Below are 20,669 nucleotides of genomic sequence, written 5' to 3' on the forward strand. Positions count from 1 at the left end.
GCTTATTAAAAAAGGTGGCACTACCGTCTCCGGATACGGCCGCCCCAAAAGGAACCTGCTGACAGAAAGCAGGAAACTACCCTTAAAGCTATATACACACACACGGGCATTATATTGAGACCAGCTATTGCCTCGGCATGGAGGTGAAGTGCGGCAGCTGCGTGGTCAGATTCCCTGTCGGATAATACTATGGATAGGGACAATATTTTGCTGACAATAGAGCATATAAAAGACGCTGTCTTATACATGCGTGATACACAGAGGGATATTTGCCGGCTGGCATCACAAATAAGCGCTATGTAAAAGCGATGCCGATTCAAAACGGCACATGGAAGTTTTGCCCTATAAGGGGGTGGAACTGTTTGGGGATGGTCTTTCAGACCTAGTTTCCACAGCTACTGCTGGGAAATCAAACTGGTTGCCACAAGCTACCCCACAGCATAAGAAAGCACTGTATTATCAGGTACAGTCCTTTTGGCCCCAGAAAAGCAAGAGGGCTGGAGGCTAATCTTTTCTGCCAAGAGGAAAAGGTAGAGGGAAAAAGCTGCAGCACACAGCTAGTTCCCAAGAGCAGAAGTCCTCCCCTGCGTCCGGTAAGTCCACAGCATGACGCTGGGACTGCTCAGGCGGACCCGGGTACGGTGGGGGCCCGTCTCAAAAATTTCAGCGCACAGTGGGCTCTCACAGGCGGATCCCGGGGTCCTTCAAACAGTATCTCAGGGGTACAGGCTGGAATTCGAGACGTCTCCCCCCCCGCCGTTTCCTAAAATCTGCCTTACCGGCAACTCCCTCTGCCAGGGAGGCAGTGTGGTGGTTATCTAAAAACTGTATTCACTGCAAGTGATTGTGAAGGTACCCCTCCTTCAACAAGGAAAGGGTTACTATTCCACAATGTTTGTGGTACCGAAACCGGAAGGTTCGGTGAGACCCATATTAAATTTAAAATCCTTGAACACATATATCAAAAGATTCAAGTTCAAGATGGAATCGCTCAGGGCGGTTATTGCGAACCTGGACGACGGGGATTACAGGGTCTCTCTGGACATCAAGGATGCTTACCTGCATGTCCCCATTTACCCCCCTCACCAGGAGTACCTCAGGTTTGTGGTACAGGACTGTCACTATCCGTTCCAGACGCTGCCGTTTGGGTTATCCACGGCACCGAGGGTCTTTACCAAGGTAATGGCCGACATGATGATACTCCTTCGCAAGAAGGGAGTTTTTAATTATCCCGTACTTGGACGATCTCCTGATAAAGGCGAGGTCCAAGGAACAGTTGGTAGTGGGGGTAGCACTTTCTCGGGAAGTGCTGCAACAGCAAGGCTGGATTCTCAATATTCCAAAGTCACAGCTGGTCCCGACGACACGTCTTCTGTTCCTGGGAATGATTCTGGACACAGACCAGAAAAAAGTGTTTCTTCCAGTGGAAAAAGCCAAGGAGTTGTCATCTCTAGTTAGAGACCTCCTAAAACCGGGACAGGTGTCGGTACATCAATGCACACGAGTCCTGGGAAAAATGGTAGCTTCGTACGAAGCAATTCCATTCGGAAGGTTCCACGCAAGGACTTTCCAGTGGGACCTGTTGGACAAATGGTCCGGGTCCCATCTCCAGATGCAACAGCGGATAACCCTGTCAGCAGGGACCAGGGTGTCGCTGCTGTGGTGGCTGCAGAGGGCTCATCTACTAGAGGGCCGCAGATTCGGAATACAGGACTGGGTCCTGGTGACCACGGATGCCAGCCTTCGGGGCTCGGGTGCAGTCACACAGGGAAGAAATTTCCAAGGACTGTGGTCAAATCAGGAGATTTCGCTTCACATAAATATTCTGGAGCTAAGGGCCATTTACAATGGCCTAAGCCAAGCAAGGCCCCTGCTTCAGAACCAGCCGGTACTGATCCAATCAGACAACATCACGGCGGTCGCCCATGTAAACAGACAGGGCGGCACAAGAAGCAGGAGGGCATTGGCAGAAGCCACAAGGATTCTCCGATGGGCGGAAAATCATGTGTTAGCACTGACAGCAGTGTTCATTCCGGGAGTGGACAACTGGGAAGCAGACTTCCTCAGCAGGCACGACCTCCACCCGGGAGAATGGGGACTTCATCCAGAAGTCTTCCAAATGCTGGTAAACCGTTGGGAAAGACCACAGGTGGACATGATGGCGTCCCGCCTCAACAAAAAGCTAAAAAGATATTGCGCCAGGTCAAGGGACCCTCAGGCGATCGCTGTGGACGCTCTAGTAACACCGTGGGTGTACCAGTCGGTTTATGTGTTTCCTCCTCTGCCTCTCATTCCCAAGGTACTGAGAATAATACGAAGGCGAGGAGTGAAAACTATACTCGTGGTTCCGGATTGGCCAAGAAGAGCTTGGTACCCGGAACTTCAAGAGATGCTTTCAGAGGACCCTTGGCCTCTGCCGCTCAGACAGGACCTGCTGCAGCAGGGGCCCTGTCTGTTCCAAGACTTACCGCGGCTACGTTTGACGGCATGGCGGTTGAACACCGGATCCTGAAGGAAAAGGGCATTCCGGAGGAAGTCATTCCTACCCTGATCAAAGCCAGGAAGGATGTCACCGCAAAACATTATCACCGCATTTGGCGGAAATATGTTGCTTGGTGTGAGGCCAGGAAGGCCCCAACGGAGGAATTTCAACTGGGTCGATTCCTGCATTTCCTGCAAGCAGGGGTGACGTTGGGCCTCAAATTGGGGTCCATTAAGGTCCAGATTTCGGCCCTGTCGATTTTCTTCCAGAAAGAACTGGCTTCACTGCCTGAAGTTCAGACTTTTGTCAAAGGAGTTCTGCATATTCAGCCTCCTTTTGTGCCCCCAGTGGCACCTTGGGATCTCAATGTGGTTTTGGAGTTCCTGAAATCACATTGGTTTGAACCACTTAAGACTGTGGAATTGAAATATCTCACGTGGAAAGTGGTCATGCTGTTGGCCTTGGCTTCGGCCAGGCGTGTGTCAGAATTGGCGGCTTTGTCCTATAAAAGCCCTTATCTGTTTTTCCATATGGATAGAGCAGAGTTGAGGACTCGTCCTCAGTTTCTCCCAAAGGTGGTATCAGCGTTTCACTTGAACCAGCCTATTGTGGTGCCTGCGGCTACTAGGGACTTGGAGGATTCCAAGTTACTGGACGTAGTCAGGGCCCTGAAAATTTATGTTTCCAGGACGGCTGGAGTCAGGAAAAATGACTCGCTGTTTATCCTGTATGCACCCAACAAACTGGGTGCTCCTGCTTCTAAGCAGACTATCGCGCGCTGGATTTGTAGCACTATTCAGCTGGCGCATTCTGCGGTGGGACTACCGCAGCCTAAATCTGTAAAAGCCCATTCCACAAGGAAGGTGGGCTCATCTTGGGCGGCTGCCCGAGGGGTCTCGGCTTTACAACTTTGCCGAGCTGCTACTTGGTCAGGGGCAAACACGTTTGCAAAATTCTATAAATTTGATACCCTGGCTGAGGAGGACCTGGAGTTCTCTCATTCGGTGCTGCAGAGTCATCCGCACTCTCCCGCCCGTTTGGGAGCTTTGTTATAATCCCCATGGTCCTTACGGAGTTCCCAGCATCCACTAGGACGTCCGAGAAAATAAGAATTTACTCACCGGTAATTCTATTTCTCGTAGTCCGTAGTGGATGCTGGGCGCCCATCCCAAGTGCGGATTGTCTGCAATACTTGTAAATAGTTATTGTTACACAAATCGGGTTGTTATTGCGAGCCATCTGTTCAGAGGCTCCTTTTGTTATCATACTGTTAACCGGGGTTCCTATCACGAGTTATACGGTGTGGCTGGTATGAGTCTTACCCGGGATTCAAAATCCTTCCTTATTGTGTCAGCTCTTCCGGGCACAGTGTCCTAACTGAGGCTTGGAGGAGGGTCATAGGGGGAGGAGCCAGTGCACACCAGATAGTCCTAAATCTTTCTTTAGATGTGCCCAGTCTCCTGCGGAGCCGTCTATTCCCCATGGTCCTTACGGAGTTCCCAGCATCCACTACGAACTACGAGAAATAGAATTACCGGTGAGTAAATTCTTATTTTTTGTTTAGAAAGGAGTTATGACACGCTATGGATGATATTTACTTTTCTTTAGATAAAACTGTTTAATATGCATAAGAGTTCATCTTGGTTGATGAAATGTACAGTTGTATAGCCCTGCACAGTATATGTAGGGAAATTGCTACTAGGAAAGCACGGTACGGCTGTCTGATGCTGCAATACCTTTAAATCTGCTTTTTCATTCCACTTTAAGTAGATTTTTAAAACTTCACTATAAAATGATACAACTGGAATTGGAGGAAAATCTGAGTGAAAGTTTTTTTCTGCATTAGTTGTATGTAAAAATATATTGTGTAAGTGGTACTGCACAGTGATTACGTTATCCTGCAGGCGGATCTTCTAATGGAACAGGCAAGCTGTGGTGAGCGAGAATACCAGCACTTTCACTCATCCCGGACTCAATCCAAGCCGTCCCCATCAGAGGAAGAGGCTGCACTTCCTGCAGCCGCCTCCTTATTACCCTCAGATGAAGCGCAGCCTACAGAACAAAGCAAGGAGAGCAGTGAGGAGGAAGAAGATGAAGGGCAATGCCTGGAAGCAACACCCCCGATACTAACCAAACCTCAGACGCTTATGACAAAGAGAAAGGTAACGGATTAATTCAAACTGTAAATTTGTCATTTCTGTGAGTTTTGTCTGCCTTTTTCCTATAACCGTTATCTGCAGTCTAAAGCCCTAAATCATTTGCATAAGAGCAGGCATAATAATGTATCCTCATTTTGCAAACTATTAAAATATATAAGCTTGGTAAATGTACCCCAAAGATACGATATTGTATGCGGACTGGGAATAATCTAATAATATGAGCTAATATGGAGATTGCAGTGACACACTAGGGAACTGTTCCACTTTATCAGTTCTAAAGAAACAATAGAGTACATCTGAATAAGAGACCGTTAGTTCAGAGTTAAAGATGGAACCAGCAGCACAGAAGAGTGCTAGAAACCATTGTAACTCTGGCAAACCGTTACCTGGGGGGAGATGGAAAAAGGTGGTAAGAGCCATATGCACTATAACCATCTTACATTGAACCTCTGTATGTTTTCTGCAAACATCTAATGATTATGCCTTCGTCATACTGTTGTCTGGTGACAAACAATCATCAGATGTCATTAAAATCGTTAGGCGCACCTTTGTGTCTTATAGTTTTTTCACATAATGGCAGAATTACATGCCAGTATGTGTACCAACATGCGGCGGCTTCTGAGGGTCCGACTGCAGCGGTCTTGAGATGTGATGTGCGCTATAGCTCTGGAGAAGAATGTTTTCTCTTCTCCGCTCCGGCGGCCTTCCTGCTTCACCTAGATAAGAGGCGAAACAGAGAGTTATAGCGGCACGATAAGTACATCTCCTTGCTGGTAGTACAGCAGCCGTGTATTATATGTACACCACTCCACATCTTGACTGATGATAGACCGAACACCATATAGGTCATAGCACAAGCATCATAATGAGGTTAATGTGAAAATAAAATGAACAATAACCTGTACTGCCTAGTCCTCATCTCCAGTAATTGTCTCCTTGCAGCGGGTGTGCGCTTGGAAGTCAGTGCATTTAGTTGCAGGTTGCAATTTAATGAACTGTACTTTGTTTGGTGTCAGTTTGTCACATACAGAGAGGTTGGGTGACAGATCATAGTACTAATACAGGGGTAGGCAACCTGTGGCATTCCACATCCCGGCATGGGCTGCCACAGTTTAGCTGTCAGGACATGCTGAAACTGGCAGGGCATGCTGGAATTTGTAGTTCCACAGCAGCTGGAGTGCCACAGGTTGCCTGCCTCTGGTCTACCCTACAGCTAGTTGCGCTGGCTTCAGATAATCAGGGCAGGAGGTGGCAAGCATTAGATTATTTGATTTATACTATCCATTGGCATTACCCATAATGGTGTGTTTGGTCTATGTGAAAGACATTATAGGCATTGCAAGAAATTTTTCTTTAAATTGCGGATACATCATCGTATACTGGGCCCTATTCAGCTTGGATCGCTATTGAGATAGAAATTGTGATTTTCTCAGAACTACTGCTGCCAAAAAAACTCATGTGAACAGTCACCCAGAAAGGTAAAAGATGCCCACCGATACATTTATAAATTTGCGTATGCATTCTTATAATTGCGATGAATGCACAGAAATCAAGTACCATCAACAATTCCAGTTGACCCATGCTTATGCAAGATGTACACGGCCGCAGCAGTGCCATGTTTTTAATTGCAGTTGACGTCTGATGCACGCCACGAAAATGGCCGTGACAAGCTTGTGTTTTCCCAACAACTTCCACAAACACAAATGATCACTTCCTGGCAATCGCTGTGCACTCGCACTTTACTGATCCGGGGATCGCATTGATAACGCTTTTCTGCCTCCGCTCATGCATGATGTGGTTGCAGCACATGCGCAGTCGTCCGATAATCGACCAATTTGCAGTTTTGCATCTGAAGCTGAATAAGGCCCACTAAAATTTAGCACTAAAAAAAGCATTTTTTTATATTATTTATATAGCGCATATACTGTAACATGTAAACCATAATTAAAAAAAGAAGAAGCTGCTGCTGTGTCAGTGATTATCCTATGGCAAGCATGCTGCACACAAAGATATATAATGAGGGCTATTAGACCTTCAAATGGTACTGTGGAGAATATTCATTAAGGATAGAGTGACCTCTGCTGGCTATATCAAACCATAGCATTTCAGTTGTATTCAGTGTAAAGTGAGCATTCTCCATTTCTGAGGTGTAAAAGTTACAAAAAGCTGCACAGTTCATGGCATTGCAGAACTTCATCTGTTTCATGTCTGGTCATTTGCAAAATGATTGTGGATAAATATGTCCCCAGTTACGGCTACGCACAATAGTTTCTGTCATTTTGCTTTCTTTTGGCAATGTGACTCGTTTACAGCTTGCAGTCCACCTAGACTTGCTATAATGCTCCTGCCAAATGATCTGCAATGCAGCACACGTATTATGGGTATAGGTGACTTAATCTATATGTATAGTAAAATTGTAAGGGTAAATTGTAAGTCTGTAAACAGCATTTCTCTGACGTCCTAGTGGATGCTGGGGACTCCGTAAGGACTGATAAAGCTAAATATTTATCGTGTATATAACCCTTTATGAGGTCTAAGAACAATGTACGCTATCTACGTAAGAAGTACCGTAAGGGTACGCAAGTTGCGTATCGATCGCTTAGCCGTGATCGAGACGCTCAGGCGTCACGTTCACTCACGGCCAAGTGATCGCAGGCAGGCAGACTATCGGCTGTGGACTTATCGTAATGATTCGCTATAGCGTAGCAGCGCTCGGGACCACGAGGAGATCACCAGCGATGCAGACGCTCACAACGTTAAACCTTTATATCTATACCTTTGGCAATGAAATACACAGCAAACCTTAGTGTAGAGACAAAGTGTAAGTGCAACCTTGTGTAACCTAATTAACTACAAAGCTGCTTGAGCGTCACCGACGCTCAGGGAATACTTAACACTAAAAAAGAATACACAGATACCTGGGCTTAGGGTCCGAAACCTATTATATGTATTATGACTATTATACTTGCAAAAAGAATCACAGTACAAAGCATACACTACAATATAACATAAACCAACTAACCAGATAACTACATAGGAAATACAATACAATACAATTCAAGTCTAATCAAGGAAAAATACGAGAGAAAGAGAAGAGAGGGAGAGAGAGAAATGGCTCACAGTAAGACAATATGATTACGGAGAGAACTTACGCACAAGGGGAACGATCGCATGCGCCTCGATATCCAGCTCCCGATTATCAGCAATGAGAACCGTTGAAGAGAGTGAAGTTGGATATGGTCGGCCTGCTATTTATGCCCCACACACAATACAATTCAATGGTCCCTACAATCTCATTGTTCATTGGACACAGGAATTCGGCTTCGCATTATAACAAAAGGTCATAGGTTGATTCATACAGGTGGGCTGTGACTATTTCCAACTGCTCAGGTGGGAGGGAAACTGGGTTTCCCGCCGCATGGGTAATAAAGTGCAAATAAAGTAAATGTTCATAAACTTCTTATGTCCATAACTATTCGCACGAGCGATTGATCTGCTTCAAACCAACACCGGAATATTTCTAATTAAATATTCTTCCGATGGATACTAAACACCACTGTATTACTCCTATCTGACCCTTCGTATCAAACAAAGAGGGATCCCTCTGTTCATAAACATTCTATATTAACCAAACTTTCAGAATCTATCAAAGGGACCATGATCTACAAAATACATTATTAGTGAAAATATGTAATGATTGAGTCGCACGCTATGATCGCATAAACTCTACCGTAAATACGCATACCATGCGCCTGCGGGTGCCCGCGACTGTGAGTATGCGCACGTACGGGAGAGCGTACGCACGCGCAGCACGGACCTGTGTGAGGTGCAAATATGGTAGTGTGCATAGAGATATTTTTCTGACTTTGACAGTCCACCCTTTGGCAGTCAATAATAACTGCCACTTCCTGAAAACATTTCAAAAGGAGAAAAATATATGTCAGGGGTTAATTCATTTCCATGGTTGGGTAAGGGAGGAGAGAGGAGTAGGTGGGAAGAGGGTATGACCTAGTGAGATAGCAGAAGCATGTGTGTATGAGTCCATGTTTGGGGGGTCATGTATCATCGTGCCGTACGTGTTGTAAATCAAGCTTCGAGGTATTGCGAAGTATACATTTGAATTCCTTCTTATCCCGTGGTACAGGTCTGTGGATGGGCTGTCAAACTTTACCGAGCTCTTTTCGGATTTTGAACAAAATGGGGAGCACATTTTAGTTGATGATACATGAATGGGGGAATATGTGATTGCTGATATCTGTGCCTGTATTCCCTATACTATGTGTGTCATTACCTGAGGGTTGTAGAAATGAAGAAAAGACATAATTACGGTAAATGCGGTGGTATTCTATGTCAGGTTAATGTACATCTGTCGGTTGAAGTTTTGTTCGGTATCAGTTGAAAGTCGTCTTCTTTGCGCTGTTTTGCTCATTAAGCGTGAGCAATAAGCTTTGTCAATGCCATTAGATTTACAAAAAATGTTGGGCTAGCGTAATTTTAAGAATTCTAGGGAAACTGGGGATCCATGGCAAAGTTCATCAAGTGTCCATATCTCAAGTGGTCAAAAACTTCTTCTTTGGTCTATCCGTTGTCTGTATAGCGTCTCATCAACTTCCTCGTCCAAGGGGGTCTTGTTATCTTGGAGAAAAAACAGAAAAACAGGTGAAAGAAACGGACCGTAGAAATCGCATTTTCATCACATCATTGTTTCTATCGTTGGGTCGTAAATCAAATCCAGGTTAATTACAGTTTCCTCACTCCTCAAACTCATCACTCTGGTACTTTGTTTGCACCTCATTAAAGCCTGCCCGCATCTAAATATCAATCCAATCGATATAACGACACCTAAGATACATAGTAGAAACTTCCCAACATCCATTATGACTCCTTGAGCCCAGTCTCCTAAACCAGAGAACCAATTTCGCGGGTTCAACCATGACACCCAACCAGTCAGCTCATTACCTACAGCAGCAAGAGTGAGATTGTGTTTTCGGCGAAATTCCCACTTTAATTGGAGAATATCGTCCATCTTTTGGTCTATGACCTCTACCGGATCCTCGGTGCTATTTGTGATATACGTGCAACACTTCACGCCGTACTGTGTTGCCAATGTAACACAATATCCGCCTGTCACTGCTGTGAGGTAATTAAGAACCATTCTATGCTGTACCAGTTCTGTTTTATAAGCTTGAAGTTCTCTTCCAGTGTATCTAAACGTGTCATCATACATTTCAGTGATATTATCTAACAAATTGGCGAGTGCGGAAATGTATCTATAATTCATCACTCCTCGAGCGGTGCGAGTGAAATCTAACGCCACCAGAACCTGAATCCCGGTGGATTCATGGATCAGATCAGAGGCCTTATGCTCTAACCTTTCTGACAGTTGTCTTTTAACGAGGTGCTCGTAATGAGTGTGAGTATAAGGAGCTTGGGCACCACGGTGTATGTCTTTCATTTTATCATGAGTTACAGTCATTACTTCAGGCAATACTCTTCCAATATAACACAATCCTTCAGAGTTTGGGGCAAGCCACTTGTACGCCTTTCTCCCGCATATGAAATATGCATCATCGGGGAGAACATATGGGACGGAGAAAGACATTACCATATTACACACCTTCCAGGTGAAATCTCCTAGCCCTAATTCTTCCATCTGCTTAATGCACGTATCAGGTTGTACGATATGTGCACAGTATCCTGGTGATACTTCTCCAACTCTAGTAATCCTATTTCCTAAGGTGTATCTATACCGGAAAGATTTTCCTCTACTGGCTATGTGGCGTACAAGCTCTGTATCTGTAGGCATTCTATCTGCTCTATGTGAAAAGGTCATGGTGTGGTTACTCCATGATACTTCCCAATTTCCCGGCTTTCTGGGATTGGAGATGTTAAAACATAATAGGGACCTATCCACGTGGTATTGGTGGAGCTTCAAACTAGGAGGGCTGGAGATATTAAACCTCCGGTCCACCGGTCTCCCACCATTTAACTCAAGTACCTCTCCTATCGTTAAAGGAAATGGTACTAGCCCTGATTTGCTATGACCCTGAGGTACTTGAGAGCATACCCAACAATCTGTTTTGTTTAATACATTACCCACTAAGGAGTGATAATCACTCAATGGATGTCGGTCCATATGGATATTAAAACTGGATTGGCATTTCTTAATGCACCCATCTTCAATGACATTGTTACAGAGCCTACAGATACAGTTTTCTTCAGCTAACAATCCGTCACAATTTCTTCTATGGTCAATGCTATCGGATCGTTTTCTGATACTCGCCTTTGCTTGTTGGTTAGGTTGATCTTGGAAAACTACGCCTCCATCTTTATCATCAGAACCCATTCCAGAACCTCTATCGACCTCCATGGTACTCTCGCCGGAACAGACTGCTCTGGTCAACATCATGGTCAACAGGAAAATCCGGATCACAGTCTCTTGGGGCAAGTCCATCTTTGAGGAGGAGACGAAGAAGAATGAGAAGGAGGAAAAATACATTTGAGGGAGAGGGGATGGGAAGTGGAAAAAAAACAATAAAAGGGAGTGGGGAGTCGACAACAGCTCTCGGTCTTCAAGGCTCAGGTGCCGCCTCAGTCCTCCTGGAACAGACACTCCAGTGATACAACCTCTACCGTCTGTTCCTTATCACGGGACTTCTCTGGATCAGCAACCTTCTTGCAGTGGGATGAATGGACCCAAGTCTCTCTCTCAGCAACCTTCAATGCTGTAGTGCTAGTCAATAAGACCTGGTATGGTCCTTCCCATCTGTCAATAAGGCAACCTGAGCGTAGAAAATTTCGTATCATTACATAATCCCCAGGTTCAATGTCATGACAACTACTATCAGGTAGATCAGGAATCACCAACTTTAGATTATCATTTTGATTCCTTAACTGTTTACTCATGTTAATCAAGTACTTTACAGTTACTTCATTGTTACATTTCAAATCATCCTGAGGGTTAATCATGACATGCGGTTGTCGACCAAATAAGATTTCAAAGGGGGACAGATTAAGAGGGGACCTGGGAGTGGTTCTGATACTGTACAATACAATGGGTAAAGCTTCTGGCCATGTCAATCCTGTCTCTGCCATCACTTTACTCAATTTATTTTTAATAGTGCTGTTCACTCTTTCGACCTTCGCACTCGCCTGTGGACGGTACGGAGTGTGCAGCTTGCTATCAATTCCCATCAACTTACACATTCCTTGAAAGACATCACCTGTAAAATGGGTACCCCTATCACTTTCGATTATTCTAGGGATACCATATCTACATACAAATTCCTGCACAATTTTCTTAGCTGTAAACATAGCGGTATTTGTAGCTGCAGGAAATGCTTCGACCCAATTCGAGAAAACATCTATACAAACAAGTACATATTTCAAATTCCGACAAGGGGGTAATTGAATGAAGTCAATTTGTATTACCTGGAAAGGGCCGCCGGCAGGTGGGATATGGGATGGTTCTGTAGGTATTGCCTTTCCAATATTCTTTCTCAGACAGGTAAGGCATGACATTGCTCTTTTACTCGCATGAGAGGAGAATCCTGGGGCGCACCAATAGGCTCTTACCAATTTGCACATTCCCTCCTTGCCTAGATGAGTCAGCCCGTGAGCTGCTTCAGCCAGACATGGAAGATATGCTCTGGGGGCCACTGGTTTACCATGTCCATCCGTCCAGAGTCCTGAGGACTCTTGGCCACATCCCTTTGCCTTCCAGACTGCCTTTTCCTGTGTGGAACCCAAATTTTGCATTTTACACAACTTCTGTGTGTTGATGGTATTGAATACCATCAGTTGTGTGGTGTCTGTCTGTATGGGGGTAGCAGCTGCTAACTTAGCAGCTTCGTCTGCTCGGCTGTTACCAAGTGATACCGGGTCTTGGCTATATGTGTGTGCTTTACATTTGATAACAGCCACTCTGTCGGGTTCCTGTATCGCTGTTAGAAGCCTTTTTATGTGAGCTGCATGCGCTACCGGTGTACCAGCTGCCGTCATGAAATTTCTGAGGCGCCATAGGGCTCCGAAATCATGGACTACCCCGAATGCGTATCTAGAATCGGTGTAGATATTGGCTGACTTACCCTTAGCCAATTCACATGCTCTGGTTAGGGCGACCAGTTCAGCAACCTGGGCTGAGTGAGGTGGGCCTAGCGGTTCCGCTTCTATGGTGTCTTGGTCATCTACGACTGCGTATCCAGTACACAAGTCTCCCGAGTCTGACTGTCTGTGACAACTACCGTCCGTGTAGAACGTGAGTTCTGCATCTTCCAGTGGGTTGTCACTGATGTCAGGCCTTGCGGTAAAATTTTGGGTCAAATATTCCATACAATCATGTGTATCTTCCTTTGTATTAAATCCTCCTTCCCCAGCACTCTCACCTTCCACCCTTTGTGCCTGACCAGGCACACCTGGGAGATATGTTGCAGGATTTAATGCACTGCATCTCCTTATGGTGATGTTTACGGGGGCCATTAGTGCTAATTCCCATCTTGTAAACCTCGCTGATGAGACGTGTCTGGTTTGGGCAGAATTCAATAAGGCTGATACCGCATGTGGCGTATGGATTGTGAGGTTGTGGCCTAGCACGACATCTTCGCTTTTTGTCACTAGCAATGCTATCGCAGCAACGCTTCGCAAGCATGTGGGGAGGGATCGCGCTACCGTATCTAGCTGAGCGCTGTAGTATGCAACTGGCCTGCTGGCATCACCGTGTTTTTGGGTTAGTACGCCTGCCGCGCAACCAGCACTTTCTGTTCCGTATAGTTCAAAGGGTTTCCCATAGTCTGGCATACCTAGTGCTGGTGCCTGCGTTAGGCACTGTTTGAGTCTCTCAAATGCTGTTTCGGACTCGTCTGTATGCGAAATCCTATCAGGTTTGTTCGAGGAGACCATTTCCTGCAAAGGTAACGCTAAAATGGAAAACCCTGGGATCCAATTACGGCAATACCCACACATTCCTAAAAACGTTCTGATCTGTTGCTGGGTTTGTGGCAGGGTCATGTCTCTAATTGCTTGGATTCTATCAGCGGTCAGGTGTCTCAGTCCTTGTGTTAGACAGTGTCCCAAATATTTTACCTTAGTTTGGCATAATTGCAACTTGTCTTTGGACACCTTGTGTCCGGTGTCTGAAAGATGAAACAGGAGCTGTTTCGTATCCTTCAGAGATGCTTCCAGTGAATCTGAACACAGTAATAAATCGTCCACATACTGTATCAATACTGATCCACTGTCTGGTTGGAAAGACTGTAAACAATCACGCAAAGCCTGAGAAAATATACTTGGACTATCTATGAAACCTTGGGGCAATCGAGTCCACGTGTATTGGACTCCTCTGTATGTGAATGCAAACAAATATTGGCTGTCAGGGTGCAGAGGTACCGAAAAGAAAGCGGAGCAGAGGTCAATAACAGTGAAAAATTTGGCAGTGGGAGGGATTTGCATTAGGATGACAGCTGGATTTGGCACTACGGGGAACTGACTCTCAACTATTTTGTTAATCCCCCTTAGATCCTGCACTAGCCTGTAACCCCTCCCCCCACTCTTCTTAACAGGGAAGATGGGACTATTGGCAGTGCTGGACGTTCTTACCAGAATGCCCTGTTGTAGCAAGCGCTCTATTACTGGGTAAACTCCTAACTCCACCTCTGGCTTCAGAGGATACTGTGGGATTTTTGGAGCTATCCTACCATCTTTTACTTGTACAACTACTGGAGCTACGTTTGCCATTAATCCAGTGTCCTGTCCGTCTTTTGTCCAAAGTGACTCTGGTATCTGAGATGTCATCTCTTCTACTTGGGATGGATTCCTATTTGTCATAATGGTATGTGACATTAATTTTGATGGGGAGTCTAACATGTCTCGCACTTCCTGAGCGTGTTTCTCAGGTATGTCCAAGAATACACCTTCAGGAGTACAATAAATGACGCACCCCATTTTACACAGTAAGTCTCTTCCCAGGAGATTGGTTGGTGCCGATGCAGCCAGCAAAAAGGAATGCTTGGTATGCAAAGGCCCTATTGTAATCTCGGCTGGTTTGCTAACAGGGTAGTGCTGGACTACTCCTGTTACTCCCATGGCTGGAATTGTCCTACCAGTGGTTCTCATGCCCACTGTCGAATTTATCACTGACTTGGCCGCCCCTGTGTCTACAAGAAAGTTTAAAGTTTTACCAGCTACATTAATTGCGACCTCGGGTTCACTTTCAAGGTTGGCAATCAATTTCACTGGCTGCAGATTACAGGTATGGCCACACCCCTATTGGGTATGGTGACCTCCCTGAATCCCGCTGGCAGCAACTATTTGTGAGGGAGATAGTTGGGAACTACCAGAGGCATGCCAGTCTCTGTTTGGGGGATATCTTTTTGTTTCCCCTGTATGTGGCTCATAACTCCGTTTCTGCGGACCTTGCTCCCAATGTCGTGTGTCGTGTCGTTGTCTAGGGGGTTGGTATGATCTTTGCGAATTTTTCGCTCTACAGTCTCGTGCATAGTGTCCCTGTCTTTGACAAGTATAACATGTTATCATAGTTGACTTACCCACAGGGTTGGATGGTACATACGCAGGCTGCTTTGTGGTCAGAGCCTGTATACTTACTGACATTAGCTTATCACTCTGCGACTCCCTGTGTCTGGTGATGTTTCGGTCGTGATCAATAGCAGCCTCTCTCAAAGTGGACACTGACAGACCTCGCCAACATGGTTGCGTGGTCTGTACCCTTGCCTTTAATGTTTCCTTCAAACCATCCATTAGTACAGATACTGCTACTTCTCGATGGTTTGGATTTGTCCTAATGTCCTCTATACCAGTGTACTTTGCCATTTCTAATAGTGCCCGGTGAAAATATTCTGCAGCTGTTTGACTCTTTTTGTTTAATGGAAAATATTTTGTTCCATTTAACAACTGCTGGGAAATGCTCCTTTAACTGTAAGTTTATCCTTCTTACGTTATCTTTGTTGTACACATCTGTAAGAGGTACATCCAGATCTAGTCCACAATCAGCTAAAAATTGAGCTGAGTCGACATTGGAGGGTAAACAAGCTTTTAGCAATATCTGCCAATCTTTATTATTGGGCTCTAAAGTGTTTCCTAAGTCTGTGATGTATTTTTGGCTGGCAACTAAATCTTTTCTAGGGTCAGGGAATTCAGACACTATGGTCCTTAATTCCATTCGGGAAAATGGGCTGTACATGGCAATGTTCCTTATGGGAGTGGCTCCTGATACATCTGTTTTCCCATTGGGAACTGCTATTACCCTAACAGGAGTAATTCTAACAACCTCATTCTGTGTAGATTCTACAGCTTGTGGTGAAATAGTCTCAGCATAATGCATGGTGCCGTACTTACCAGTTGATACGACCTCACCTATCCCTCCGCTAGGGGCCTTTACTAATCTCGTGGGTGTTGCTGTGCCTACTGTGGTCTCTGCTATGGTGGCTGCTAGAGAGAGCGCTGAAATCGTTGTCGCTTCGTCCTCTTGATCACACTCCTGAGGAAAGTTCAAAACAGGGTACAACTTGCACGGGTTAATACTTGCATGGGTTAATGGGTTAACATTATCATTAACATTTACACAGTTACTAAGTGATTTTGTGTTACACTTTAGTGCGTCTTTCTCCGTAATCAACTTCTCTCCTGATATATATGGTGGCGGCGGGGCCGTGGCAATCAGTTTTCTGTTAGAGCCAGATCCCGCCGCCTGAGCCAAACCTCTCTGTATCTCACCTTCCTGTTGCCACAACTGTAAATAATCATAATGCTGAACTCGTCTCTTTGTTGATTTTATGAGACATATCCTCCTCCTTAAATTTTGTAACACCTCTGGGCTGAAGCTACCTATTCTTGGGAATTTCTCCCGGTCTTGTACCGTCATTCTCTCCCATTCATCACATAAAACCTCTGTGTGACTTCCATATTTCTCACACATGATATACCTGGCCGACCCAATTGGTCGGACCACTGAATCAACCCGAACCGAGGTTGATCGCCCCCTACCTGAACAACTGGCCCCCATAACTCTGCAGGCGTTGCTTGCTCTACCTCTGATCTCTATATCAAGGTCTTCAGCGAACCCTTACAGAAAACCAGGTTGTTCACAATAGGCTGACGGTGGCGGTTTACCGAGTACCCCACTCACTCGCCCACGCCGACCAATGCGACCTGATCACACCGATATGGTGCTGGCGCACTCGACCCAGGGCACCTATAAAAACCGTTGTTTACTGGAACATGCGAGGGTTATCCGCAGAACACTTACTCTTTCCAGTAAAGGTGAGGTTTGTCAGATAGTTCCTGAGTGACCAGCGAACTTCCCTTCTTGAAAAATAAAAAATTACACAAATCACGTCAGAATGTACAAATAGCGCTTGTGACCCCTTTACTCTAATGGTACTAGGTCAGATTACTAACTACTGTACACAATTACGTGCGGTCCAGTCGTTCAGTACACAAACAACTAAGCTTGTGTACGGAAAGACCAATGGAATCGAAACTTACGACTGCGAATTCCTTCAGCCAGAGCTTGTACGGCCTATATGGGTCTTGCACCAACCCTTCTCTTGGTGTTGTGCCTCTGAACTGTATAGCGGACTTCCCTGTTTACTGTACCTGCTGGTCTACTATGACCTCCTGGTCTTGTTCTGTACGACCTCCTGGTCTGACCTCCTGGTCTTATTTATCGCCTGTGGCGCTGTTTACCGCTTTGCGTTACTTATCGCGTTGCGTTAAAAATCAACTTATCGTGACTTGAGCTACGTGGGCGTAACCGGACGCTCCGTTGCGTAATGTACGCTGCGTGCGTCCGCCTTTGGATTGCGTACACAAGTCTTTTGTTAGGGACACGTGTACGCAAAGCAAAGATCCACCGTAACACAATTTATATTTTTATCAATGTAGATGATCCCTGGTCATCTACCACACAACACACTGACTTCGCCTTATCTCCCAGGCAAAACTGTGTGTTTGTCTATCTTTTAACTATATTACCTTTACTCTTAAACTATGAAATAACGGCAAATCTTTTTTTAGCACTTCTATCGACTATAAAACTGGCAGACAGGAGAGTGATATACGAAAATGAAAAAGAAATGCAGATGTATATGTGTGCGTGCGTGTGTACGCAAGACAGCAAAATAAACAGTTTTAAAAGACACTAGCGTTTTGTTCTTACCTCCGGTTCCCGGATTCCTTCAGCACTCTTTTATCTAAGTGAAGCAGACGCTTATCCCGTCAGCACTACGAGACAACCTCCCGCCCTTTGCTGAGGGATAATGTCTGCTGATCTACCTAGTGCAGATATGTGAAGGACAGGACGAGCCGCCAATTGATAAAGCTAAATATTTATCGTGTATATAACCCTTTATGAGGTCTAAGAACAATGTACGCTATCTACGTAAGAAGTACCGTAAGGGTACGCAAGTTGCGTATCGATCGCTTAGCCGTGATCGAGACGCTCAGGCGTCACGTTCACTCACGGCCAAGTGATCGCAGGCAGGCAGACTATCGGCTGTGGACTTATCGTAATGATTCGCTATAGCGTAGCAGCGCTCGGGACCACGAGGAGATCACCAGCGATGCAGACGCTCACAACGTTAAACCTTTATATCTATACCTTTGGCAATGAAATACACAGCAAACCTTAGTGTAGAGACAAAGTGTAAGTGCAACCTTGTGTAACCTAATTAACTACAAAGCTGCTTGAGCGTCACCGACGCTCAGGGAATACTTAACACTAAAAAAGAATACACAGATACCTGGGCTTAGGGTCCGAAACCTATTATATGTATTATGACTATTATACTTGCAAAAAGAATCACAGTACAAAGCATACACTACAATATAACATAAACCAACTAACCAGATAACTACATAGGAAATACAATACAATACAATTCAAGTCTAATCAAGGAAAAATACGAGAGAAAGAGAAGAGAGGGAGAGAGAGAAATGGCTCACAGTAAGACAATATGATTACGGAGAGAACTTACGCACAAGGGGAACGATCGCATGCGCCTCGATATCCAGCTCCCGATTATCAGCAATGAGAACCGTTGAAGAGAGTGAAGTTGGATATGGTCGGCCTGCTATTTATGCCCCACACACAATACAATTCAATGGTCCCTACAATCTCATTGTTCATTGGACACAGGAATTCGGCTTCGCATTATAACAAAAGGTCATAGGTTGATTCATACAGGTGGGCTGTGACTATTTCCAACTGCTCAGGTGGGAGGGAAACTGGGTTTCCCGCCGCATGGGTAATAAAGTGCAAATAAAGTAAATGTTCATAAACTTCTTATGTCCATAACTATTCGCACGAGCGATTGATCTGCTTCAAACCAACACCAGAATATTTCTAATTAAATATTCTTCCGATGGATACTAAACACCACTGTATTACTCCTATCTGACCCTTCGTATCAAACAAAGAGGGATCCCTCTGTTCATAAACATTCTATATTAACCAAACTTTCAGAATCTATCAAAGGGACCATGATCTACAAAATACATTATTAGTGAAAATATGTAATGATTGAGTCGCACGCTATGATCGCATAAACTCTACCGTAAATACGCATACCATGCGCCTGCGGGTGCCCGCGACTGTGAGTATGCGCACGTACGGGAGAGCGTACGCACGCGCAGCACGGACCTGTGTGAGGTGCAAATATGGTAGTGCGCATAGAGATATTTTTCTGACTTTGACAGGACCATGGGGATAGCGGCTCCGCAGGAGACTGGGCACAAAAGTAAAGCTTTAGAACTACCTGGTGTGCACTGGCTCCTCCCCCTATGACCCTCCTCCAAGCCTCAGTTAGATTTTTGTGCCCGAACGAGAAGGGTGCACACTAGGTGGCTCTCCTGAGCTGCTTAGTGAAAAGTTTAGTTTTAGGTTTTTGATGTTCAGTGAGACCTGCTGGCAACAGGCTCACTGCAACGAGGGACTAAGGGGAGAAGAAGCGAACTCACCTGCGTGCAGAGTGGATTGGGCTTCTTAGGCTACTGGACATTAGCTCCAGAGGGACCGATCACAGGCCCAGCCATGGATAGGTCCCAGAGCCGCGCCGCCGGCTCCCTTACAGAGCCAGAAGACAGAAGAGGTCCGGAAAATCGGCGGCAGAAGACGTCCTGTCTTCAACAAGGTAGCGCACAGCACTGCAGCTGTGCGCCATTGCTCTCAGCACACTTCACACTCCGGTCACTGAGGGTGCAGGGCGCTGGGGGGGGGGCGCCCTGAGACGCAATAAAAACACCTTGGATGGCAAAAAAAATGCATCACATATAGCTCCTGGGCTATATGGATGAATTTAACCCCTGCCAGAATACACAGAAAAACGGGAGATAAGGCTCCGCCGAGAACTCGGCGGAGCCTTATCTCCTCAGCACACTGGCGCCATTTTCCCTCACAGCTCCGTTGGAGGGAAGCTCCCTGGCTCTCCCCTGCAGTCACTACACTACAGAAAGGGTTAAAAAAGAGAGGTGGGCACTAATTACGCGCAGTATTAAAAATACAGCAGCTATAAGGGGAAAAACACTTATATAAGGTTATCCCTGTGTATATATATAGCGCTCTGGTGTGTGCTGGCAAACTCTCCCTCTGTCTCCCCAAAGGGCTAGTGGGGTCCTGTCCTCTATCAGAGCATTCCCTGTGTGTGTGCTGTGTGTCGGTACGTTTGTGTCGACATGTATGAGGAGAAAAATGATGTGGAGACGGAGCAGATTGCCTGTAATAGTGATGTCACCCCCTAGGGGATCGACACCTGAGTGGATGAACTGTTGGAAGGAATTACGTGACAGTGTCAGCTCTGTATAAAAGACAGTGGTTGACATGAGACAGCCGGCTACTCAGCTTGTGCCTGTCCAGACGTCTCATAGGCCGTCAGGGGCTCTAAAGCGCCCGTTACCTCAGATGGCAGATATAGACGCCGACACGGATACTGACTCCAGTGTCGACGGTGAAGAGACAAATGTGACTTCCAGTAGGGCCACACGTTACATGATTGAGGCAATGAAAAATGTTTTACACA

At 45.6% G+C, this 20,669-nt stretch overlaps 1 protein-coding gene across 10 annotated transcripts in view; it reads left to right on the forward strand.

Annotated features, from left to right (window-relative positions):
• Positions 1-20,669, forward strand: part of KAT6B (lysine acetyltransferase 6B) — a 340,449-nt gene that overhangs the window by 289,694 nt on the left and 30,086 nt on the right. For all 10 annotated transcript variants that reach the window (XM_063958656.1, XM_063958655.1, XM_063958654.1 and 7 more), the window contains one exon: positions 4,387-4,644. In XM_063958656.1, coding sequence (XP_063814726.1) covers positions 4,387-4,644 — 258 coding nt within the window. The remainder of the gene's footprint in view (positions 1-4,386; positions 4,645-20,669) is intronic.

Source organism: Pseudophryne corroboree, chromosome 3 (assembly GCF_028390025.1).
Source record: "Pseudophryne corroboree isolate aPseCor3 chromosome 3, aPseCor3.hap2, whole genome shotgun sequence".
Lineage (NCBI taxonomy): Eukaryota > Metazoa > Chordata > Amphibia > Anura > Myobatrachidae > Pseudophryne > Pseudophryne corroboree.